At 39.5% G+C, this 26,405-nt stretch overlaps 1 protein-coding gene across 1 annotated transcript in view; it reads left to right on the forward strand.

Annotated features, from left to right (window-relative positions):
* The first annotated feature begins 4,901 nt into the window (after nucleotides 1–4,901).
* LOC124721361 (protein crumbs) overlaps nucleotides 4,902–26,405 on the forward strand; it is a 357,509-nt gene continuing 336,005 nt past the window's right edge. The window contains exon 1 of the mRNA XM_047246295.1: nucleotides 4,902–5,013. Within this exon, the coding sequence (XP_047102251.1) occupies nucleotides 4,998–5,013 (16 nt within the window). The 5' untranslated portion in view covers nucleotides 4,902–4,997. The remainder of the gene's footprint in view (nucleotides 5,014–26,405) is intronic.

Below are 26,405 nucleotides of genomic sequence, written 5' to 3' on the forward strand. Positions count from 1 at the left end.
ACGATCGTCTCCATGGGAGAATAGCAGCCTGCATTGCTGCGAAAGGTGGATATACACTGTACTAGTGCCGACATTGTGCATGCTCTGTTGCCTGTGTCTATGTGCCTGTGGTTCTGTCAGTGTGATCATGTGATGTATCTGACCCCAGGAATGTGTCAATAAAGTTTCCCCTTCCTGGGACAATGAATTCACGGTGTTCTTATTTCAATTTCCAGGAGTGTAGATATGCAGATTCATCAATGTCTGACGTCGCATTCCAGCCAAACATTTTTTTCCCCTTTAAAGCATTAAACAGTATCCAATTTACACCTCCACAATGTGGTATCTTGCATATTTCCTTCTGTTACTGCTACCTTTATTTAAACATTAAGGCATAATGTGAACTTCTTACAAACACTTCGTTTCATCCATGACACAAATGAAGCCAATATAAAATATAGTGGATACAAATACATCATCTGCATCCAGTGAGATATGAAGAAATAGGCAGACTGTACTAGATTGCACAATAATTCCATTCTGTGTGGTTGACAGCTAGGCTTAGCTTCTCAGAGCCAGTGTGTACATTTATGAGTGATGTTCACTTTAGAGAAGAAGTTCAAAGAGACCACCTTGCATTTGCAAACACTTCGCCACTCGCTGGATCATACTTTGCGGGATCCTACACAAAACACATGCAACCACCATTGCTGGAAACGGCTTGGATGCGAGTCATGTACGTCCATGGATGGTGTACCAAAAACTTCTTCCTGTAAGTGTCCCCAAAAATAGAAATCAAGTGGATAAAGGTCTGGGGAACATGGAGGCCAGAACATTGCACCTCCACAATCAATGAATTCCCTGGAAACGCTTCATTTAAATAGTTACGCGCATTCTTTCCAAATTACAGTGGTGCATCATCACGCTGAAACCATAGCTGTCGCCAAACACCAAGTACAATGTTTTCTAATGAGTCAGGGAAAGTATTACAAGGAAACGTACGATACAGGGGCACATTCAGCTTCCTTCCACGAGTCCAGCCAACAGGTTTATGCCAAAGCGTGCCTGAAAGCCACATTCACAGGTAACATGGAGGTTGTTTTCTGAGCAATAATGATTGTTGTGGAGGCTGAAAATACCCTCACAAATGAAGCTAGATTCGTCAGTCCAGATCATGTTAGTTATAGGATCCTCGTTATTTTCCACTTAGTGCAAAAACCACTCACAAAATTATCAAATGCACTCTTTGACCTGCCCGTCTGCCTCCATATTCAGGTCCCTGCAAGGTCGTTGTCCATGCTGTGAACACTATCGACATTTGTTTCCAACGCAAACACAATATGGTGTCTCTCAACCACGTGAAACCAGCATGGATCCTGAATGATTCCATTTCCTCCCGTTTGGCTTCCACTGAGCCTTCATTCAGTGTGAACCCCCTATCCTATAATAGCAATCAATGGACACCACGTGCTTCCCCTCTCGGTGAAAGTGATTCATCTGCAGTGCATTTCACCCATTTTGACTAGGAAACCCTCTCAACTGCTGGCTTGTTGTGTGTGTCTGTTAACCTGCCTCAGGAACTGTCGCCCTCTTCTGCCCACTCGGGCATCACGAGATTCGGCATATCGCATCGACGATATTTATTTATTTATTTATTTATTGTTCCGTGGGACCACATTTAGGAGAAGTCTCCATGGTCATGGAACGAGTCAATACATGAAATTATAACACGATTGTAGAAACAGATAAAAATAAATATAAGAAACAAATTCAGGTGACAAGTCGTTAGTTTAAATAAAGAAAATCAAGAATGTAACACTGGAATTTGCTTAATTTTTTAGCTCTTCCAGGAGCTCCCCAACAGAATAGAAGGAGTGAGCCATGAGGAAACTCTTCAGTTTAGACTTAAAAGTGTTTGGGCTACTGCTAAGATTTTTGAGTTCTTGTGGTAGCTTATTGAAAATGGATGCAGCAGAATACTGCACTCCTTTCTGCACAAGAGTCAAGGAAGTGCATTCCACATGCAGATTTGATTTCTGCCTAGTATTAACTGAGTGAAAGCTGCTAACTCTTGGGAATAAACTAATATTGCTAACAACAAACGACATTAAAGAAAATACATACTGTGAGGGCAATGTCAAAATTCCCAGACTATTGAATAGGGGTCGACAAGAGGTTTTCGAACTTACACCATACATAGCTCGAACAGCCCGTTTTTGAGCCAAAAATACCCTTTTTGAATCAGAAGAATTACCCCAGAAAATAATACCATATGACATAAGCGTATGAAAATATGCGAAGTATACTACTTTTCGTGTTGAAATGTCACTTATTTCAGATACTGTTCTAATGGTAAATAAAGCGGCATTTAGTTTCTGAACAAGATCCTGAACATGGGCTTTCCACAACAGCTTACTATCTATCCATACGCCTAGGAACTTGAACTGTTCCGTCTCGCTTATAACATGCCCATTCTGTCTGATTAAAATGTCAGTTCTTGTTGAATTGTGGGTTAGAAACTGCAAAAACTGAGTCTTACTGTGATTTAGCATCAAATTATTTTCCACAAGCCACGAACTTATATCATGAACTACATTATTTGATAATGTTTCAATATTACACACAAGATCCTTCACTACCAAGGTGGTGTCATCAGCAAACAGAAATATTTTTGAATCACCTGTAATACTAGAAGGCATATCATTTACATAAATAAGAAACAGCAGTGGCCCCAGCACCGACCCTTGGGGAACGCCCCATTTAACAGTGCCCCATTGAGACTGAACATCATTACCACTCTCAATATTGCGGAGGATTACCTTCTGCTTTCTGTTCTTAAAGTAGGAGGCGAACCAATTGTAAGCTACTCCCCTTACTCCATAATGTTCCAACTTCTGCAGTAATATTTTGTGGTCAACACAGTCAAAAGCCTTCGTTAAATCAAAGAAAACACCTAACGTTCGCAACCTTTTATTTAATCCGTCCAAAACCTCACAGAGAAAAGAGACTATAGCATTTTCAGTTGTTAAGCCATTTCTAAAACCAAACTGTACATTTGACAGCAAATTATGTGAATTTAAATGCTGCAGTAACCTTGTATATACAACCCTCTCGATAACTTTAGCAAACACCGATGGCATAGAAATAGGTCTGTAATTGTCAACATTATCCCTGTCTCCCTTTTTATAAAGTGGTTTCACTACCGAGTACTTTAATCGGTCAGGAAACCGACCACTCCTAAAGGAAAAGTTACAGATATGGCTAAGTACTGAGCTAACATACGTGGAACAATACTTCAGTATTCTACTAGATACCCCGTCATATCCATGAGAGTTCTTGGTCTTTAGAGATTTAATTATTAACTCAATCTCCCTCTTGTCAGTATCATGGAGGAGCATTTCAGGTAACAGTCTCGGAACACTTTTTTCTCTCTTCAACTGTGAGATAACCTGCTGTTTGTGCTCCTCGCTCAGCCACACTTTCTGGAGGGTCCTTCCACTGTCCTCATGACGCTACTCCGCTTCTTCCAGACTCTGCCTAACATAGATGAAGACAATATCTCTGTGTTCATTGACACAGAGACATGCCTTACTGTCGTCATCCCGCTCTTTCAGCGACACACTCCAGCACGACCACAATTCACACCCATCACCAGAGCATGTCATCTCATATGTCCTCCTAGATCTCCACAATTGCGAGGTGTCCACACCAATGGTCGAACCTACATTCAATAGGTCCGACGATCTAGTATCGATTCCTCAGTCCAGACAGACTGTCACTTACACCGACGACGACACACTCCTTCGTCCTTGTCATAGAGGTAAAAATAAGCTTCTTTGACTAGAGTTTTATTCGGATGTTTTGTTTTGAAGTACTCTCGCGTAGTCGTGTTCTGCCATGTAATATGTGCAAAATAAAGTGTTGTACGCTTACTACTTGTATTTTGTGTTTATTATTAAACATTTATACGTAAATCCACAAATCTAAACAACAGAAAAGTAGTTATTAGACAATGCTTCAACACGATGTCCTACCTTGTATTACTCATACTTTGTGTTCTTGTTTGGCGTTGTCACTGTACGATTCTTTGATTGCTACAGTAATGCAATCAAAATTCTGAATGAATAAACATACACAGTTGAGGATATACACTTTTAATCGACTTTATTTCACACTTTATCATAGCTCGTTACACAACAAAAGCGCGTACTTGCCAATGTAATGAACACAGTCAAAAAGTATACCACACACAATTAATCATTTGTTAGTTCGCGACCGATTGGTCGCTCCTCAGGTCGCTACATCTGATGAAATAGGTTAACCTTAGTTTTCTGTGCGTTTTAAGCATTTTTCGCCATTATTCGGTTATTTTCACTTCTTTCACAACTGTTTGCTTGAATCCTGACTTTAAACAAAGAAATACACTCGTCTGATACAAGTAACCACCGGGATATTGTTTTGTGTGGCAGTGGCTTCTCTGTACATGGTCTGTATGAAGCTCAGCCAAACTTTCTTTTCCGTCTTATTCAAGTGTAGGCCGTTTCTAGTATATCCCTACCCCGCAGTTGTAGTAACTCATATGAGGTTTCATTTCAACCAGCAGCCTCCTATAATACTACTAATTCACACGTCTCACAGCACTGTTAATCCGGGGGTAGTCACGGCTCAGTATGACATATGAGTAAGGTTGCTACTGTCTGTTGATGCCATAATGTCATTAGATTCTTGACTACAGAATGTGGAAACGCTGTTCCCCGGAGACTCTGCAGTCTTAATCGCGCCAGTTCAGTGGCGTCACTTTAGTTGCAGTCGGGTATCCGGCTGTACACGGCAAAGAATAGGTAGGTAGCGTTTACGATGGAGAACTTTGGATTCCTTGTCATCTACTGCGATATTGTACAGTGTAGTTGTTGCCTGTGAGAGGAGAGGATAGGGTTGTGGAGCGTAATGATTTGACTTCTTTTTGTTTATTGTTTACTGTCGTCTTTGTGTTTGTGCGTGTAACACTGTTTACAAGCATGGAGTTAAAAGTGCGTAAGTATCGTAACAGTTAACAGAGTAATTTATTTTCAAGTTACATTTGTTCTTGAAAGATCTGGTCCGTGATTTTGAAATTCGTTGTGACACACACTTTTCGCTCGAGTGAAAATGTATCTTACTAGTCTAAATAATGCAAAAGATTTGTTGCGTTGTTTGCCCTTATATTTGATGGTTTTACAGACATGTTAGTTACGATATTTGTGTACCAGAACCAAAACATGTTGCGAAAGTTGGTATTGAGTACGCTTTAAACGTCTGCGCTTTTGAAGCAAAATTTCCATGGGTGAGACGTTATTGCTGTATTTGTCTCATAAGCATTACTTATAATTATAACGGCATTGTGATATCTGTGCACTGTCACACTTGTTTTGTTCATAGTGCTTGTTAACATAATATGCTGTGATTTGATGTACCTTGTGGTTACTGCTATAGACGATTTAATCATGAAGAGACTAGTTTAATTTGCATATTTCCATTCCCCAGTGTGTTGTGGACTAGTTTATTGGGGAAAGTCAACTTACAGAGACAGTATGTTCAAAATACAGAAACGTATTATACTGATTATATGTGGTATTAATCGTAGAATATCCTTCAGAGACCTCTTCAAGAAACTAACGTTTTGATAACTATTTCACGAAATGTAAGCCATCATTATTAATTTTCCTTGTCATTAGGCGTTTTGATAACTATTTCACGAAATGTAAGCCATCATTATTAATTTTCCTTGTCATTAGGCCTACCAACAGTTCTCTTTTCTCAAAAATTAGTGAAATGCATGATTAAAGACTGAGACGAAAAACAACCTTTCAGAGATTTCTAGGAGATAACATTAGTACAGAAAGCAGGCAGATATACTGGTACACATATGTGTATCAACCTGACAGCATATTGTCATGCGTATAATGTGATGGATTTTAAGAATGAATTAAAAAAATTTTTTTTTGTGCAGCTCATAGAAACTCAAATGTTTTAGGTTATTTCATAGTTAGCATTATCAGTGTAATACAGTAGTCCTTCGCAATGTTGTTGCGCTGTACTACTATTAAATGTATGTTTTTGACCTCTCTTTCACATCTGAGAGACCATACTTTGTGGGGTCCTTGTAGTACAACTATTGTAATGTAATAAAATTTTCATCTGGTTTTTTTTTTCCTTCTTTTTGCCAGGAAAGAAATGGTAGATGTGATTTCTTAAATATATTTCCTCTATAGGTACTCTGTGTTAATATTCAAGCAGAGTTGTATGTTTTCTGAGTACTGTTGGGAACATGCGGTTTACTGATCAAGGAGCAGTGCAACATCATATGGGGGGGGGGGGGAGATGAATTATCTGAACTTACTTTTTGAAGTATTTGTTGACAAATGGAGACAATAGCGTAGAAAGGTTCAAAATAAATAATTTAACATTGAAATTTAGTACTTTACAATATCATCTGTGATGGGGAAGAAGAAACTATTGTGAGTGTGTTAATGTAGTCTTTTTCCAAAGCTGTGGGACGAATTTAGCAAGATAATCAGAATTCTTAAAAGTAGTAAAATTAGGGAAATGATGTCTTCTCAGAAATTGACATTAAAAGTTGGAAACGCACACTATTTCATGTAGCCCCCCAGTGCTGCTGGAATTTTTAGAACATCAACATAGCATTTATCATAGTTGTTTGGCAGCTTCTTTGCTGTGTTTAGAAAGGATCAGAGGTAATATTGCCTTTCATGAGGAGCTGTTTGCTATGTACAATGTTGTTGGTACAAGAGTCTTGTTATTTGAACCTGTTAGAAAAAGAATCAAGTGGGATAAGATGAGGTGATTGTGCCATTAGATCTCTTCTTCCCATCCTCCTTTCATTGTAAGCTTAGTGAAGTAAATCACGAACACCGTGTAGCTCCCATCATTCTCAACCAGTGTACATTCATTCATCAATTTAGTATTACATAAATTGTATCTGGAAGGAGGCTCTTGAGGTATGTGGAATGTGCCGTTACACATAAATGAGCAGAAGGAGCCGCTACAGGTGGCATCTGTAAAGTATACTAAGAACAAACTATGACTAGTCGAGTCAGCGTAAGGAGATCCCTGACAGCTAGCAGTGCTGGTGCCAGCTTTCAGTTGTGTAGTGGTAATTCCTGCAGGTAAAAACAATAGTTGTATAGCTGTGACAACACTGAGGCATTGCCGTAGACATGTTTACAAAATTGCTTTATGTGATTTGTTGAAGTAGACTTACAAAGCTGCCATGACCAGCCCAGTGCAACTGCCAGGGATATTCTTACACTGAATCGACTGTAGTGTTGATCTACTCATACTACTGATAATAATGGAACTGATTCTAAGTTACTTTTTATTTATATGTATTATTAAGAAAATAGCCAGACTGCTCCTCTTCTACTACTCAGCTGATGTTTATATCTAATACATAAAGCAAAGTGTTTATTTTGTTGTGCACAGAGCACTATCAGCTGTCTGTATACTGATGAAGTCAATAGTTGCACGAGAACTTCTGTAAAGTTTGGAAGTTAGGAGACGAGGTACTGGCAGAAGTAAAGCTGTGAGGACGGGGCATGAGTTGTGCTTGGGTAGCTCAGATGGTAGAGCACTTGCCCACGAAAGGCAGTGGTTCCGAGTTTGAGTCTCGGTCCAGCACACAGTTTTAATCTGCCAAGAAGTTTCATATCAGCGCACACTCCGCTGCAGAGTGAAAATCTCATTCTGAAGTCAATATATGTTTAGTATAAGCATTAAGGTTAAGCAGAAGTCTTGCGTACAAATATTCCATTAAGTTGTAGTGGTTGATCAGATATTCTTTTTGAATATCTTTTGATTTTCAGTTTATTCCTGGTATCTGCCTGCAATCTGTTACAGTTTTCACACTAAAATATAAAACACTCTTCTAAATGCTAAGGCGGAGATTCATAATTTATATGGAAATAATTTAACTTATAGTATTGTGATTGTGAATTGCCCAGTTCATTCTAAATTCTCTTGTGCTGTTAATCACAAATACCATCTGTGACATATGTGGTGGCACAGACATTTAAGAGTCCCAAGGTCCCTAAAGAGGCTTCTGCAAGATGTTTGGTTATGAACTTGATACAGTTTTCTTGCTGCATTGTTCCAGAAGATTATGTCACAGGATAGTACTGAGTAAGAGCATGCCAGGAATCCTATCTGCATGTCAATACAGTGAGAGTGAATACTAACGTAAAGCAGCCAAGAACTGAGTTTTTTTTCTTAATTGAACAGCTTGCTGCTTCTAATTCAATTTGTTATCCATTTGGATGTCTAGGAACTTCAGACACGGAGTCCCATCAGATATAGAGGAATGTATGATATATGTCACTGACTTTGACCAGTGACATAGGGATCACATGAAAAATGCCGTAAACAGTATGGTGGCTATAACATGATGGTGATGCTGTCTTCCCCCCCCCCTCCCCTCCCCTGGTGGGCTAAGGTACTAATCAGTCTGTCACCACAAGGATCACATTCATTGGCTTTGCCAGCTCACAACCAAACTGTTACCTCTCGACCTAACATACTTTTTACACTAAGCTAGAGATTGGTGTGTCACAATGACCAGGTTTCATTTGTTAGTTTATTCACTTTCAAATTAGTTGGTTTTGCCAACTAGCAACAAAACTGTCAATATATGCAGAAAAAGGTGATGTGATAGCAGCCATTAACATTACATCACTGGCCAAAGCCAAAAACTCGTATTGAACATTCCTCATTACCCACCTCATCCAATGTATTCCCATTGATCTCTATTTCTGGTATCACAAAGTCATTTGGATTGCTTGGAATTGTGTAATATGTATCTTTGTAGTATGAAGGATTATATTGGTTACTGTGAATCAGTTGTAAGTCTGTTCCATTATTTTCCTGGGTGCGTTTGACATGGATGTGTTTGAGCCTTTTATCAGTATATTGGTGTCAGCAGCCAGCATCACAGTTTTTGAAGAGCCCTCCGATATGCTGGACCAAAAACAGCAGTGCGCCAAGCACCGAACCTTACAAGACACCCTATTTAATGTTTCCTTATTCAGAATGTAGTCTTATTCCTATTGTATTATCTGTTAATGTGACCCTCCATTTTCTATTGTCGAGGAAAGCCTCCATCCATACTGGGGGGGGGGGGGTGGCGGCCCACAATGCCATACAATCTTAGTCTCTATGGTAATATTTTATGATCCATATAATCAAAGGACTTGGAAAATTGTAGAAATTTTCATTCGGAAGGTAAATGTAGCCATGGAAGTCATATATAAAATGTCTGTTATGACATAGTTGTTACTTCACTTCATAACCATACCTGTGCCTTGCTGTATCATGATTTTAAATACGCTAACCATCTCCCCTAGACCTATATAGAGCTAGTAAACAGGACAGTCTGATTCACCATCCACAAAAAGTAAATAACACACAGAAACACCATCTATGACTAGAATAGACAAACAAAAACAATGAAGGTGCCATCTGTGTAACGTATGGGGTCACACTTCAAAGAATATACCAATGGCTCGTGTTGTTCACTAGACCCGCTGGATTCTACATTGTCATGTATCACTGTAGTAAGTCTTCTATAACTCATTTTGTTTATCATTGTATGATTAAAATCAGAAGACATTCCTATGGCTTATAGGAAACTACTATTTGTGTAACAACCATGTATGGAAATCTGTGAGAAAATAGGGTGCTGAAAGTTGGTTTGGAACCATCTTACAAATGAAGTTCTGTGTACGGCTCTCTCTATAGAATGTTAACTTTGTACTGAAATAAATATTTCCTATGAATGCTCCATCTTCACAAATGCATAAAGTTGTTGAAAAATTGTATAAATTTTGCTGCTATATAGTATCCAATTGTGGCGCTGATTCTCTTGTGTATTAAGTGCTCAAAGGTTGTCTGTGTACCATGAATTTGAGCTGCCAGATGAGTTATATTTAGGCGTTCTGTTTTCTTAGTTTTTACTATCAAAATGTTTGTTGTGATCAGTTAAGGTTATCATTTGTTGCTATTATCTTAGACACAATGAAATTTGAGAAAACATTTCATATTGTAGGTTATATTCTTCTTATACTTGAACTTTAGGAACTGGATCATTTGTTTTCAGTAGACCCTCATGACAATTTTATAATGGGTCAAATTAAAAAAAAAAAATTATCACTGATAATTTCACTGTCTATAGAGACTGTGTGTATAAAATAAAAACTAAAAGTCACATAACTTGAAATGAACATCTTAGAGGTGTTGTGTTTTTGGGGTCGACAGAAGCGTCCGATCCCACGCGTCGGCTTTGACCCGTGACGTAAGGGTGTTGTCGTGTGTGACGTCATGACGGCGCGGAGTTTGGTTTGAGTGTGGCTGTCTCCAGTTCTGTTTTATCTTATTTTATTTACTTTTCTGATCTGTTCGTTCTATCTCGTGAGATTTTTTTTTTTAATTTAAAAACACTTATTACTTATTTTAATTATCTGTTTCCTCGAATTTCTGTTTTAGTTTATTATATTTATCTTTCAGATCTGTTCGTTCTATCCTGTGAGATTAGTGTTTTTTGTCTTTTTTTTTTTTAAAAAAAAAATCAGCTACTGAAGCATCTTTATCTTCTATGTGTTGCAGGGGTTACGACCCCTGGGGAGGTGGGTGGGTATTCATGCATGGCTGTCTTCACTTACACGTTGTAGCTATGCAAGGCGTCTAAATTTGTTTATATTTAGTTTGCCCCCACCCAAAACACCCCATTTCCCGTGCTTGTCCCGTTAGTGTCATTAGGCTTCTTGTGGAAAGTGTGTGTGTTTGTTTTTGTTTCCGCCATATTTGTGACGTCATGGGTCAAAGCAGACGGGTGGGATCGGACGCTTCCGTATTTCCTGTTTTTGTGTATGAGGTACAGTACTGTGTTTGAATTGTTTCTCAACTATCACAGAGAGGCAGCTGATCATTCAAGGAATCATTCATTGAACTGTTGTTGAAATTTTATAAATACCACAGTTATCTACTTCAGTCATGTTTAGTGGGAGTTTGTTTCATCATCACTACACATTTCAGAGTCATGCTACCTTCTTGAGCTGCACATCTATTAATAACAAATTATTTTGTGTGACTACATACATTACAGCTATGTTTTTTTGTTGTTTTGTGTGTGCCAGTTATTGAATATACATTCCAACTCCTGTCTCACAGATTGCTGGACAAAAACATAAACATCACTTAAAGTTCCATATGATTGTGTTTATACTGGAATCAAAGATGATTGAATGTGTGACATATGTAGTCACACAAAATGTGTAATTGACACATGTGCATCAGAAGGTGCCAACATGCTTGTGTAATGTGTTGTGATAAAGTAAACGTTGCTATTAAACATCACTGAAGCAGCGCATTGTGTTATTTATAAAATCCTCACTCACATCCATGTAACACAGTACATTTCAGTTAGTTGGAACAGTTACTGGCAAGTATTTTATTACTCAATTAGTTCCAAATTCAAGTGTTTACCAGCAGCAGGGAAGTTTAGAGGACTTCAACTTGTGGTGTATTTTATAGTCCCAATAATTTGGCGTTTACATCATACAGATTTTATATTCCTTTAAAATTGTTTGAAACTTTTTAGTGAGTTGTGGCACATGGGTAAAGTGCTTTGCAGAACCAAAAAGCATGAAGAAAAGATGTCATATGTTGAGAAAATTACCAACCTGTGGGCCTACCCAGGCCTGTGGCCTTTGGAGTGACAAAAACTTCCCCTAATCCAAATTTTCACTCAGAGACCCTCCATTTTGTTGGATACATTCACATCTGCACCCTCGAAAACTCAAAAGACGGGATATAAATGTAGATGTGCTATTACTTTAGATCTCATTAGAGAAAAAGCAGCGGAAGAGATGGTAAATGATATTTTCCAAAAAATTTTTAAGTGGTCGTCTCTCCATAAATTTTGCAGAAAAGCCCGCACACATTACATCCATTTCAGTTCAACAAATACGGTCGTACTAACATTTGATGTATCCATCACAGTTTGAGAACAACAGTGATGTACATACTTATTCCACAAGAGGGAAAAATGACCTTCATTACCCGTTGTTAAAGCTGTCAGTGGCTCAGAAAGGAGTTCAATATGCAGCAACAAAAATTTTTGATCATTTGCCCAATAACATAAAACATCTGACAGGTATCAAAGCAATTTTTAAATCTAATTATTCGCCATACCCACACCCTGCCATCGGATCGCCACATTGTGTACCATGATTCGGTACTCCACACAATGTTTTTCCACTGTTCAATCGTCCAATGTTTACACTCCTTACACTAAACAAGGCATTGTTTGGCATTTACCGGCGCGATGTGTGGCTTATGAGCAGCCGCTCAACCATGGAATCCATGTTTTCTCACTCTCGCCTAACTGTTATAGTACTTGCAGTGGATCCTGATGCAGTATGGAATTCAAGTGTGATGATGTGGATAGATGTCTGCCTATCACACATTACAACCCCCTTCAACTGTCAGCGGTCTCTGTCAGTCACCAGATGTGGTAGGCTATACACTTTTGTGCTGTACGTGTCCCTTCATGTTTCCTCCTCATTATCACATCAGAAACAGTGGACCTAGGGATGTTTAGGAATATGGAAATCTCGCGTACAGGTGTATTACACAAGTTCCACCTAATCACCTGACCACATTCGAAGTCCATGAGTTCCACAGAGCACCACATTTTGCTCTCTCACAATGTCTAATGACTACTGCAGTTGCTGATATGAGTACCTGGCAACAGGTGGCAGCACAATGCACCTAATATGAAAAACATATGTTTTTGGGGGTGTCCAGATACTTTTGATCACATAGTGTATATATATTTAAGTGTAGTTGCACGAGTAGGACTAAAAATAATAATGTGTTTATTAATGTTAACACAAATCCCATATACATATACTATAAACTAACTCGTTCCATGTTATTTTAATAAATAAATCATTCAAATGGTCTATGGAACACGTAACTAACTAGCTACACCAGATCTCACAGAAAACCCTCTTGTTTCACTTGTAATGTACGTTAGTGTGAGCCCTAAGGAGTCATTATATAACACTGTATATGTCATTGTTGGTTCCTTGTCATTGTAATTGCTATGTAATTGGTGTGCAAGTGTTCGCACATGTTATGACCCACTAAAGAGTATTTACAGTTGAGAGTTTCTAAAAAAAATTATGAATATTATGTTTGTGTCACTGTCCCTTCAACAGTTGATGACTAGTGTACAGTTAATGTTGTCCTCCAAACAGCTGAAGAAGAAGGATAACCATTCGACATTTGATAGAGGCATAGTTAAAGTGTGCTTACAGTGTAGCGTAGCTTTTCCGACGTATGCTGAAATTGGTAACTGTTTGCGTGGTGGCTATGGGAAGTAAACATGATGAATCAGATGTTGAGTAATTAGGCAAGATGGTGGAGCCAATGAGAAAATAGCATTTGAAAACATTGTCATGATGTCGAGTGTATGAAATTACTTTGCGGTGTAAGTAGGTTCATTCCTAACCACCACCTCAGATATCGGGACATTTTGAAAATACCCCACGAAGTTTTTGAAATGATCATCAGTCTGCGCTAAAGATCAGTCCATCATCACAGTCAGTTTTCCTTTAGTTCCATTCTTTTGACTTAGCCAACTCTTAACCCAAGCTACAGGTCAGTTCGTCTCTACAACCAGTTTTCTTGCCAACTCAACCACACACTAATATTTCAACCTAACTGAGACCGCAGGCTGTGTTGCAGATCACCACAGCCAGTTTTCCTCCAGTCACATTTGTCCATTTTGCCAACTCACAACCAGACTGTAATGTGAAACAGTATCCCAAAAAATCCTGTTTATTCTGAGAAACATTAAGACACAAAGGGCTTACAGACATTGGCTGCGAGTGGGCATTGATTGAAATCGATGGGGAATGTTGATAATTTGTGCTGGATGGTTATTCAAACCCGGGTCTCCTGTTTACTAGGCAGGTGCTCTCACCACTGGGCCATCTGCACACAGTAGTCATTGCAACTGCATAGACTACTGTAGTACGCCTCCTGTCACTACATTAGTAATGTGTGGATAAGTTGAGAATTTGGGTCTGACGGCAGGTGTGCTATGGTAGTCTGTGCAGTTGCAATGGCAACTGAGTCCTGATGGCTTAGTGATCAGAGTGTGTGCTTAGTAAACAAGAGACTCGATGTTCGAATCCCAGTCCGGCATAAATTTTTAATTTTCCCCATTGATTTCAATCAATGACCACTCGCAGCCAGTGTCTGTAATTACCTTGTGTCTTAATTCATAATGGCTATTGGATCAAACAGGTATCTGTTCTTTTGGACACGCCCATAACAGCCAGTTCGGTAATTGTCAATCTCATGCTCTCCATGTCGAGAACAAAAGTAATCAGGGTGTATGTTGTGCTGAAATGATCCATTAGATCAGCAGTTGTCACCCCGTGTGTGTGTGTGTGTGTGTGTGTGTGTGTCTGTGTGTGAAGTTGAGTTTCTCTAAGTTTACTAAAAATATACCTTTCATAGGACTGCTTGCATCGTCAGCAAACAGATTAGTTTACATTTTATCCGTATTAGATTAGCGGAGTGCAACATCCACATCCATAGTGTGACACATTAACTGTCCATTGGTCATGCATTGCATCCTACAACAGCCAGACACATACTAACTACATTGTTTGTGGGCAGAAAGGTACCTGCAAAATTGGGTTCGGTTGGGTCAGGCAGCAAAAAGAGTATTGTTGCAATGAGTAGGTGATGCCAATATTCTGAGAAGCTGACCAGAAATGATGGACTGTTGAAATAAGCCAGGTACAGTGGTGCGACTGTGGAGGGTTAACCATGAAGTAGTCAGGGGGTTATATTCTTTGGACTGTGTATCTGATTAGTTACTACCTCATGTTGATTGACACACACCTTGCTACATGTACCTTACCTATCTATCTAGTCTTCTGATGTCCTTTTTGTGTATATTGCATTATAAAATTACTCTGAATAGGAATTCAGAACTGTAAAATGATTAAACAATATGACATCTTTGTAAACATTTTACGGTAATGGCTATAGTAAACACTGATCAAATAATAGTCTGTTACATAGTCTTATGAAACAGCTGAGTGTGTCTTCAAGTCTCTCACAGAGGGTGTAGCCTGGTTTCAGATCTGTGCTCCATCTCCCAATTGAGTTTTCTCCTCCACTAGAACAGTCACACATATTCCTCCATGTTGTTGAACTTACAAACTGTGTCCTGTGGCACATGTCTTGTTAATGGATGATGGATAACTTTTGGTCCATTGTACTTGCAGGTTTTTTCCACCCTCAAAATGGCTATTTATCTATATGGCATTAGTACTAATAGTAGAGGGTTAGTGGGTATGTATCAGACTGCAAGTCTGTACATTCAGTCTTCGATACCCAGCCAGTTGTAGGATTATTTTTCTTTCACTAAGTTTGTTCACCTCTGGAAATACTTCATGAGTGCTAAGATGACACATTTCGTCCTTTTTCAAGTTCCACATTATTTTACTTTTATTTAATTGGGAGCCTGTGTTGGTGACGAGTGTAATAGCATACACAGAAATTACTGTAAGAAAGCAAAACAGAGTAAAACATCGGACTATAAATGTGTGAATGGAAACAATACTGAAGGCAAAAATATTAGTAATAATAATATAAACAGAGTCTTAGGATTTACTTTATTTAGAAGCCATGAAAAGGGGCAATGAAAAGGAAAGATTTTTGCCATTGCCTGTTAGTAAGAATCATCCTGGCATTCACCTGGAATGATTTGAAGAAACCCAGGTCAGGCAGAGTGGATCAGGTAAACAATCCTGTATCCTCTTTACAACACAGTTAAATGGGCGTAAAAATTCCCTGCAGGAATTAGGAGAAATTTGCCACTGCCAAAGCCCTCAACCTGATTTGTAAAATGTGCAGTCTTTCACTAACGGCCCTCTACTCTCTTGGAAATCTCTTGAAAATGTGTGTCATTAAAATTTTCGTACAGCAGTTAAGAATGTACTCACAACGCAAAGGTCATTACTATGTTTTTATATATATATATATATATATATATATATATGCATGGGTGGTGTTAATGTTTTTATTTACAACTATCATAAACTTACTGCATGATCACTGTGTGGATCCAAAGCCTGTTAGATAGAGGCCAACAGGAGGTACACAAATTATTGCTGCGCGTGGTCCTGTGGGTTGATTTTGGGCTGGAAGAATCTTTGTGCGTGAATTCGGTTACCAAAAAAATTATCTCATGACATCAAGGAACTCTTCTGTCAAGAGAGTTAATTTGGAGCTGGAACGGCTGCTCATGTCGGGTGCGGGGTCACACATTGGTGTGGTTCATGTTGATTCTGTCAGTAGGTGGGATTATACTAGGCATGGCCTTCACCTCAACAGGAAGGGGAAGGGTAAATTGGCTGGGGAAATAGCAGGAAAGTTAAAGGGGGGAGGCACTGTCATGAGTGGTAAAATACCAGTGGTTATAGGATTCAGAAAAGACCCTTTTTTAGGGTAGGGAGGACAGAAAGAAAACAAATTTTAAGAGAGGTTAGAATTGAGACAAACCTTCAGTTTGAGAAAGAAATCAAAAAACATAATTCCAGCTTATTACATCAACATAAACAGCCATTGGTTAAGAATTTTCAACTGTCAGCAGATATTTTAACTCCATCCAATTTTAAGTCAGTCAATGTGAAATGTCAGCTATCTTTATTGCATCAAAATATTCGAGGACTGAGAAATAAAATTAATGAATTAACTATCTGCATAGATGAATTAGAGTCTTCAAACCCAGCTGACATAATCTGCCTCTCTGAACATCATGTGACCACTGGTATAGAACTTTTAAGTGTTACAGGGTTTAGGTTAGCATCTCACTATTGTAGATCAGAAATGGAGAAAGGAGGAGTTGCCACATTCATCAGGAACTGTCATAAATTTAAGAACATAGACATTCATAAATTTTGCCTAGAACAGCATATGGAAGCATGTGCAACAGAATTAGAATTTCACAAAAAATCTTTCATAATATTAAGTGTATATCGAGCACCTGCAGGTAACTTTAATCTGTTTGTAAACCACCTTGAAGCTGTACTGGCCCATTTAACAACCAAAAACAAAGAAATAGTGGTTGCTGGTGATTTCAATGTAGATTTCCTTAAAGACTCTCCCAATAAGAACCTATTTGAGTTAGTAACACTATCATTCAACTTAATTCCCACAGTAAAGTTCCCCACTAGGATAACCACTTGCTCACAAACAGCCATTGATAATATCTTTATAGAAAAGTCAAATGAACAAAATTATATTACAAAACCAATAGTCAATGGCCTCTCAGACCATGACATGCAGTTCCTTCTGTTAAATGTTAATACTGAACAAGATATAAAATCTGTTAAATCTGAGCTCAAGAGGGTAATCAGTAAGCCAAAAATTGATTATTTTAGGACACTCCTCAGAGACATTCACTGGACTGATGTTTACAGTGCTCATGGCATGAATGAAAAATATAACATTTTTGCTAATAAAGTGCTTACCTTAATTGAACACTGCTTTCCCCCAAAACTTACCAAGGTTAGAGCAAAGTCTACAAAGAAGCCATGGATTACTCGAGGATAGGGGTATCTTGTAAAACAAAAAGAAAACTGTATCTGTCAATCCGAAACATTTCCAATGTTGATGCTATAGCACATTATAAGAAATACTGCAAAATATTAAAGACTGTAATACGGATGTCAAAGCAAATATACTACAAGGAAAAGATAGTCATATCAGATAACAAAATAAAGACAATATGGGATATAGTGAAGGAGGAGACCGGTAGAACCAGACATGAAGAGGAACATATAGCATTAAGAGTAAATGATGCATTGGTGACAGATGTGTATAGTGTTGCAGAACTTTTTAACAAACATTTTATAACTGTTACTGAAAAGATGGGGTTGTCAGGTTCGGTAGATGCTGCTATGGATTACCTTAGACCAGACATTTCAAGTAACTTCCATAATATGAATTTGACCCTCACTACCCCAACAGAAATAATGTCCATCATAAAATCTTTAAAATCAAAAACATCTAGTGGGTATGATGAAATATCAACAAAGTTAATTAAAGAATGTGATTCTGAGCTAAGTAACATATTAAGCTATCTGTGTAACCAGTCGTTTATCAGTGGAATATTTCCCGAATGGCTGAAATATGCTGAAGTTAAGCCACTGTTTAAGAAGGGAGATAAAGAAATAGCATCAAATTTCCGTCCAATTTCACTGTTGCCAGCATTCTCAAAAATTTTCGAAAAAGTAATGTACAGTCGTCTTTATAACCATCTTATCTCAAATAACATACTGTCAAAGTCACAGTTTGGATTTCTAAAAGGTTCAGGCTATCTACACTTACAGTGAAAATGTACTTAATTCATTAGACAAAAAATTGCAGGCAACTGGTATATTTTGTGATCTGTCAAAGGCATTTGACTGTGTAAATCACAATATCCTTTTAAGTAAACTAGAATATTATAGTGTAACAGGAAATGCTGCAAAATGGTTCAAATCTTATATCTCTGGCAGGAAACAAAGGGTGTTATTAGGAAAGAGACATATATCAAGCTATCAGGCATCATCCAACTGGGAACTAATTACATGTGGGGTCCCACAAGGTTCCATTTTGGGGCCCTTACTTTTTCTTGTGTATATCAATGACCTTTCATCAGTAACATTACCAGATGCCAAGTTTGTTTTGTTTGCTGATGATACAAACATTGCAATAAATAGCAAATCAAGTGTAGTCTTAGAAAGATCAGCCAATAAAATATTTGTAGACATTAATCACTGGTTCCTAGCCAATTCTTTGTCACTAAACTTTGAAAAAACACACTACATGCAGTTCAGAACTTGTAAGGGGTGTCCCAAGAGTATATGTCTAACATATGATGACAAGAAGATAGAAGAAGTGGACGGTGTTAAATTCTTGGGATTACAGCTTGATAATAAATTCAACTGGGAGGAGCACACCACAGAACTGCTGAAGCGTCTTAACAAATCTCTGTTTGCAATGCGAATTTTGTCAGACATAGGGGATATAAAAATGAAAAAGCTGGCATACTATGCTTACTTTCATTCCATAATGTCATATGGGATTATTTTTTGGGGTAATTCATCAAGCCAAGCTAAAGTTTTCCGGGCACAAAAACGTGCAGTAAGAATTATATGTGGTGTGAACTCAAGAACATCCTGCAGAAGCCTGTTTAGGGAACTAGGGATACTAACTACAGCTTCCCAATATATTTATTCCTTAATGAAATTTGTCATTAAAAATATATCACTTTTTCAAACCAATAGCTCAATTCATGGAATCAATACTAGAAATAAGAATAATCTTCACAAGGATTTAAAGTCACTTAGTCTTGTACAAAAAGGTGTGCATTATTCAGGAACACACATTTTCAATAACTTGCCAGCAGCCATAAAAAGCTTAACAACCAATGAAATTCAGTTTAAGAGAAGCCTAAAGGATTTATTAGTGGCCAACTCCTTCTACTCCATTGATGAATTTCTGAGGAAAACCAACTGATTTGTATATAAGTACAACATATCTTCTGCACAATTTCAGTGCAGTAATGTGTTCACTGAAAAATTGGGTGTGTGTGTGTGTGTGTGTGTGTGTGTGTGTGTGTAAGTATAATCTAACTTCTGCACCATTTCAGTGCAGTAATGTGTTCATTGTAAATAAGTATTACAGTAGTTGTATTACATGTTTCTTACCTTATAAATAAATAAAAAACTTTTTTATTTTAAATTCAGTGCAATAGTATTTGTAAAATGACTCTTAGTGTTCATTAAAAAATGACGATCATTCCACTTGGGACCTGTGGAATGGTACATTAGCTTATTTGTTTTAGTTTAAATATTTGTCATGTATTGTTGTTTTTCTGACATGTTCCACATCCTGGAGGACCTCCTCACTACGGATCAATTGGAATGAAAGTAAATCTAATCTAATCTAAAAAACCTAATGCATGCAAAGTAATCAGAGTTCAGTGTGTCACAAGTGCCGACTCTGTAAACACGTTGCTAAGGTTGTTTCGACTACATTCTGGAAGTTTTACTGGGGTACCCTTACACATCCTCCATACAGTGCCGATCCCTCCCCGTGCGATTTCCATATTTTTGGAGCCCTGAAGAAAGACATTCGTGGCATCGATATGCTTCGGACGAAGAGGTGGACACTGGGTACAATCGTGGTTGCATAGGCACTTGCAAACGTTTTTGCACGTAGGCATTGACCGTTTTGTCTCGCAGTGGGATACATGTATATTAACATATTTCAAATAATAAACAGTTTACTTATTTTTCCCATCTGTCTCGTTTTCATTTGGATGCCTCTTATACACCTATTTCATCATCCAGTTGGTGAGTTGATGACTGACGTAAATTATTTTTGCATGGATGTTACGCATTTCGTAAGTACATTGTGTGACCAATTACTGGAAGAAAAGGAGGTACAGTTTGATGTAGATTACAATCCATAGCACAACTAGTATTTGTCAAGTACGCTATGTTCATAGAGCTTTTTAGAACTACACAGTTGCGCCAAAACCTTTTGACCACTGCCCACTGCGAGATCGAATGTCGCCTGGTGACGTTACAGGCACGTGCCGCGTCAAGGAAGGTATTTAACAGGAGCAGAGACAAATGGGAGATATTCTAACAACAATACAGGCAACAAATGGGGAATCTACTGACCTTAACGACTTTGACAACGGGCAGATTGCGGACCGGCGCCTGGGAATAATCGTCTCTTTAAGGCCAAAAGTGGTCGGCTGTTGGCGTGCAACTGTCATTGAACGCCCATAGAAAGTGGTTGAAGGACGCTTAAATGACGAGTGCCCGGCAGATTGTTGGACGTTCATAACAGAACGTGGAGGTCGGAGCTTGCCCGCTCTGTGAAGCAGTGTAGGCGGCGATTTGTGACAGAACTGACGAGAGAGTATAATGCTTTTGTGGGCACAATTGTGTCAGAACTTACCGTTTACCGCACGTTATTGAACATGGGGCTCCGCAGCAGACTACGACCCTGACATGTTACCAGGTGGGCACGGGATCGTCGAGATTGGACTATGCATCGATGGGAACGCGTCACGTGGTCGGATGAATCACGTTTCTTGTTACGTTAGTACACTAGGGGGGAGACTTCAGTTTGCTAGCTATATAATAGGAGAATCATGCGATTAAAGGTGGTTCTAGAGAAAGGAATTAAAAGGAATTAGAGTGAGCTTGTTCTGAATGTCTTTTTCTGAAAGTTACTTCTAGGAGATAGAGAACCGACTCGTGATGGTAATGTTTTAGACCTAGTTACCAACAGACAGTAAGTTTTCGGATCAGTTTATGTAACGGTGAGCGTCAGTGATCAAAAGGCTGTTACCCCATCATTGACTACAGTTGTTACAGTGAATTTTAAGAAAGATAGGAAAATATTTTTGCTTAGCAAGAGCGATATGAAAAAAATTGCAAAGTATCCGTGGAGTCAGCATCAAATATTCAGTTCGTAGACGAAGAAAGATGTGGAGCAAACATGTATGAATTTGAGACGTGTTGTTCAGTATGCCTTAGGCAAGTATGTGCCAAGCAAGGTACCACGTCATGGTACAATAGCCGAGTTATATAGTTCAAAAGAAAAAAATCGCAGATTTAATTAGAAGTCTGATTGGTAAACAAAATGTGAACGAAACCAAAAGACGCGCAAGGAGAGCAATTCGAAAAGCGTTAAATGAATTCAAAGTAAAATTTCTCCAACCGATCTGACAAAAAATTTGACCAAGTTACGGTCTTACTGGAGTAAACAAGCGGAACGAAAACGTCTATTCAGTTGCTCAGTGACCACAATGACACCCAAACGGAAGACAACAGAGAGAATGCCGAAATACTGAATTCAGTATTCCAAAATCAATTCACCCAGAATATCGTATTTTCCCTCCGTTCAACTATCACATGAACGGCAAAATGGCAGATGTTGAGATACACAATCGCGGAATAAAAAAATCAACTAAATCGTAGAAAAGCATCTGGACTGGATGAGATACATGTGAGATTCTGCAGACATAATGCAATAGAACGCCCCCCCCCCTCTCCATTCGTAATGTATCGTAAGTCGCTGGAACAACGGAGAGTACCAGGTGATGGGAAAAAAGCACAGGTCATTCCTGCTTTCATGAAACTGGAAAAAAGCACAGGTCATTCCTGTTTTCATGAAAGGTCGTCGAACTGATGCGAATAATTACAGGCTCTTATCGCTGACGTCAATCTGTTGTAGAATTATGAAACATGTTCTGACGCATTATGACGTTTCTGGAGAGCGAAAAGCTCTGTAAAGTCCAACATGGATTCCATAAACAGAGCTCGTTGTTCTTTTCGTCCATGAAATCCAGAGCGCTGTAGACAAAGGCGCCCAGCCTGATACCGTATTCTTTGACTTCCGGAAGGCGTTCAGTACAGTTCTGCCCTGTCGTTCAGTGAACAACATGCGGGATTACCGAGTATCGAACCACATCTGTGACTGGATTCAGAACTTTCTAGGAGGTGGACCTCAATACATTATTATCAACAGGACGTAGTCGGCAGGTGTAAAGGTAATTTCTGGAACACCCCAAGGGACATGTGCTGCCACATTTCGTGGAGACTGCACCCCTTGTTGTCTACGAAAGGATGTGGTTTCAAGACGACGGTGCACCAGAACAACATGTACCCTCAGCGTTGGATTGGAAATTTGAAAGGGAGGTCCTGTCCCATGGCCAGCACCATGACTGGGTCTCTCACCTCTGGACTATTTCCTCTGGGATTACGTCAAATCGTGGAAACTGATGATCACCTGCTTGCTCGGGTCCAAGCTGCCTGTCTCCTGGCACAACAGACACCTGGGATCTTTGAGAGAGTGCGGCAGAACTTAATGCGCCATTGCCATGCATGTATTGAGAATGGCGGTCGTCTCTTTGAACAATTACTATGAGGTCCTTTGTTGTTATGCGGTGTACGCTGTGTATGTCCATAGCACAATAAATATGCATTTCCGACCATTGATTCCCTATCTCAAAGTAATCGAGTGTGGACCCACTATAACATATGACCCAAAACGTTTGAGACACCGTTTATAAATGGTCTACTGAATTACATCGGAAGCTCCAAGAGGGTTTTGCAGGCGACACTGTTGTCTACAGCAAGAGTGGTACGTGAGAAGACTAGCTAAATGCAGGAACAACTACGGAGGATTGGTGGAGGGACTGGCAGTTGACAATGGGGGTGGGGTACTTGTTGCGCATGTATAGGCGTAGAAACCCACTACTGCAGCATTACACTATTAACGAGAAATAACTGGAAACGGTAACTGGCGTAAAATAACTAGAAGTTATCATCCGGAGCGACCTGAAGTGGAATGACCACATAAAACAGATTGTAAGGAAAGCAGATGTGTTATTGACATTCTTTGGAAGATTCTTACGGAAAAGTAGTTCATCCGCGAATGAAGTGGCTTACAAAACACTTGTTCGACCGATTCATGAGTATTGCTCATCAGCCTAGGATTCATGTTGGATTAACAGAAGAGATCCGACGAAGAGCGGCAACTTTCGTCACAGGACCGTTTAGTAGGCGCGAGGCTGTACGGAGACGATCAACAAACTCAAGTGTCAGTCGCTACAAGAGAGCCGTTTTGTTTCACGGAAAGGGTTACTTTTGAGATTCCGTGAACTTACGTCCGAGGAAGAGCTGAGTAACATATTACGTCCTCCCACTTTTATGTCTCGAAATGATCACGACGAGAAAATCAGGGAAATTTGAGCTCATACGGAGGTTTACCGACAGTCGTTCTTTCTACGCTCCATTCGCGAATGGAACAGGGGAGGAGGAAAATGATCGAGGTACCAGAGATACCCCTGCGACACACCGTAAGGTAGCTTGTGTAGCTTTCACAATATATATATATATATATATATATATATATATATATATATACTAAATGACCTAGTAGATAGTGTCGGAAGTTCCATGCGGATTTTTGCGGATGATGCTGTAGTATACAGAGAAGTTGCAGCATTAGAAAATTGCAGCGAAATGCAGGAAGATCTGCAACGGATAGGCACTTGGTGCAGGGAGTGGCAACTGATCCTTCACATAGACAAATGTAATGTATTGCGAATACATAGAAAGAGGGATCCTTTATTGTATGATTATGATATTGGAACTGGTAGCAGTTACTTCTGTAAAATATCTGGGAGTATGCGTGCAGAACGATTTGAAGTGGAATGATCATATAAAATTAATTGTTGGTAAGGCGGGTGCCAGGTTGAGATTCATTGGGAGAGTCCTTAGAAAATGTAGTCCATCAACAAAGGAGGTGGCTTACAAAACACTCGTTCGATTTGTACTTGAGCATTGCTCATCAGTGTGGGATCCGTACCAGGTCGGTTTGACAGAGAAGATAGAGAAGATCGAAAGAAGAGCGGCGCGTTTCGTCACAGGGTTATTTGGTAAGCGTGATAGCGTTACGGAGATGTTTAGCAAACTCAAGTGGTAGACTCTGCAAGAGAGGCACTCTGCATCGCAGTGTAGCTTGCTGTCCAGGTTTCGAGAGGGTGCGTTTCTGGATGAGGTATCGAATATATTGCTTCCCCATACTTATACCTCCCGATGAGATCACGAATGTAAAATTAGAGAGATTCGAGAGTGCACGGAGACTTTCCGGCAGTCGTTCTTCCCGCGAACCATACGCGACTGGAACAGGAAAGGGAGGTAATGACAGTGGCACGTAAAGTGCCCTCCGCCACACACCGTTGGGTGGCTTGCGGAGAATAAATGTAGATGTAGATTAGTCGTGTCCGGCTGTTAACAGCTGATAAAAACATTGACCGCGGCACGACTCGCCGCCACAGCTTTACTCAGGGTCAGTACCTCTTCCTTACACTCCAAACGTCATTGAAATTCCTCTGTATACCTTGTGGGAATAGCACTTTCCGCATGTATCAAAGTGAGAATTCATTCTGAAATCAACCCCCTAGGCTGCGGTTAAGCTATTTCTCCGCGTTTCCTTCGATTTCCTTTACTGCATGCTCAACGTACAGATTAAAAAACTTCGGGGATAGGCTGCAACACTGTATTTCCCCCTTCTCAGCCACCGCTTCCCTTTCATGTCCTTTGGCTCGTGTAACTACTGTCTGGTTGCCCGTACACACACCTTTCGTTCCTTGTATTTTACCCTTGCTACCTTTAGAATTTAAAAAAGGGTATTCAGTCAGCAATGTCAAAAGCTATCTCCGAGTCTACAAATGCTATAAACCTGTCTCTCATTTCTGACCAGCCGTGAACGTACCATAAACTAGGACGAAATAGGTGGCGACGAGTAGGCGCCGTTCCCTTGTCAGTCTTCCACATCTTCGCCAGCCAATCACATTCGAAAGGATGTTGGTTTAAATTACCGTCCGACAGTCCAGATTTAGGTTTTTCATAGTTTCCTAAAATCGCTTAAGGCAAATACTGGGATGGTTTCATTGAAAATTATACGTCCGTTTTCGTTCCCTAATCCCAGCTTACGTTCCGTCTCTCAAGACCTCGTCATTGATGGGATTTTAAACCCTAATCTTTTTCCTGTTGTTAAATATTCAAGTAAAAGGTACATCGTAAATCTGAACACGGGCATGTCCTTTAGTTGCTGTAATTATGATCGGCGAACCACATGTATTTTCTGTAGCATTTACTGTGTGTGTGTGTTTCAGAGTCCACAGGCAACAGCAGGTTTACTGGGCAGATTACGCGTTGCGGCCGCTTCCTAGCGCGGGCCACTGTGTCAGTATCGATGTTTCGAGTTGGAATCTGTTAGGCCGTGGTACAATAATGTTATTTTATCGTCACGACCTGACCTCGTCCGTGGACGTAGCTGTAGCTACGTATCCTGGCTCGGTCTAGATTCCCACCTGGCATGTGTAATTTACCGTTACGTTTTCTACGGTTGTCCGAAACCAGGTGTTGGCCAGGTTGATTCCTTTAACAAGACGTCATCTGGTCCCTTCCCCATTCTTGTCAAACTGCGCTACTTGTTCGTCTGTAATGACAGACGCTAATCTTCTTACCTTCTCAGAGTGCTTGTCAGCAGACGTCCTGTCAATCCACTGCAGACGTGCTTTCACGTGTACAGTGTTTCTGTGAATCGAAGGCTTTATCACCATTGCCGTTTTTTAGACACCGTTTTGAGCGGTATAAAGGCTCCATGGAAATATAGTCAATGTATTTGTGCATGGAATGAATGTTACTATTATAAACTTCTGTGGTATATTCTAGATACATAATGAAAACCAGGAACTAGTTTTTGCC

The sequence above is a fragment of the Schistocerca piceifrons genome, chromosome X (assembly GCF_021461385.2).
Source record: "Schistocerca piceifrons isolate TAMUIC-IGC-003096 chromosome X, iqSchPice1.1, whole genome shotgun sequence".
Lineage (NCBI taxonomy): Eukaryota > Metazoa > Arthropoda > Insecta > Orthoptera > Acrididae > Schistocerca > Schistocerca piceifrons.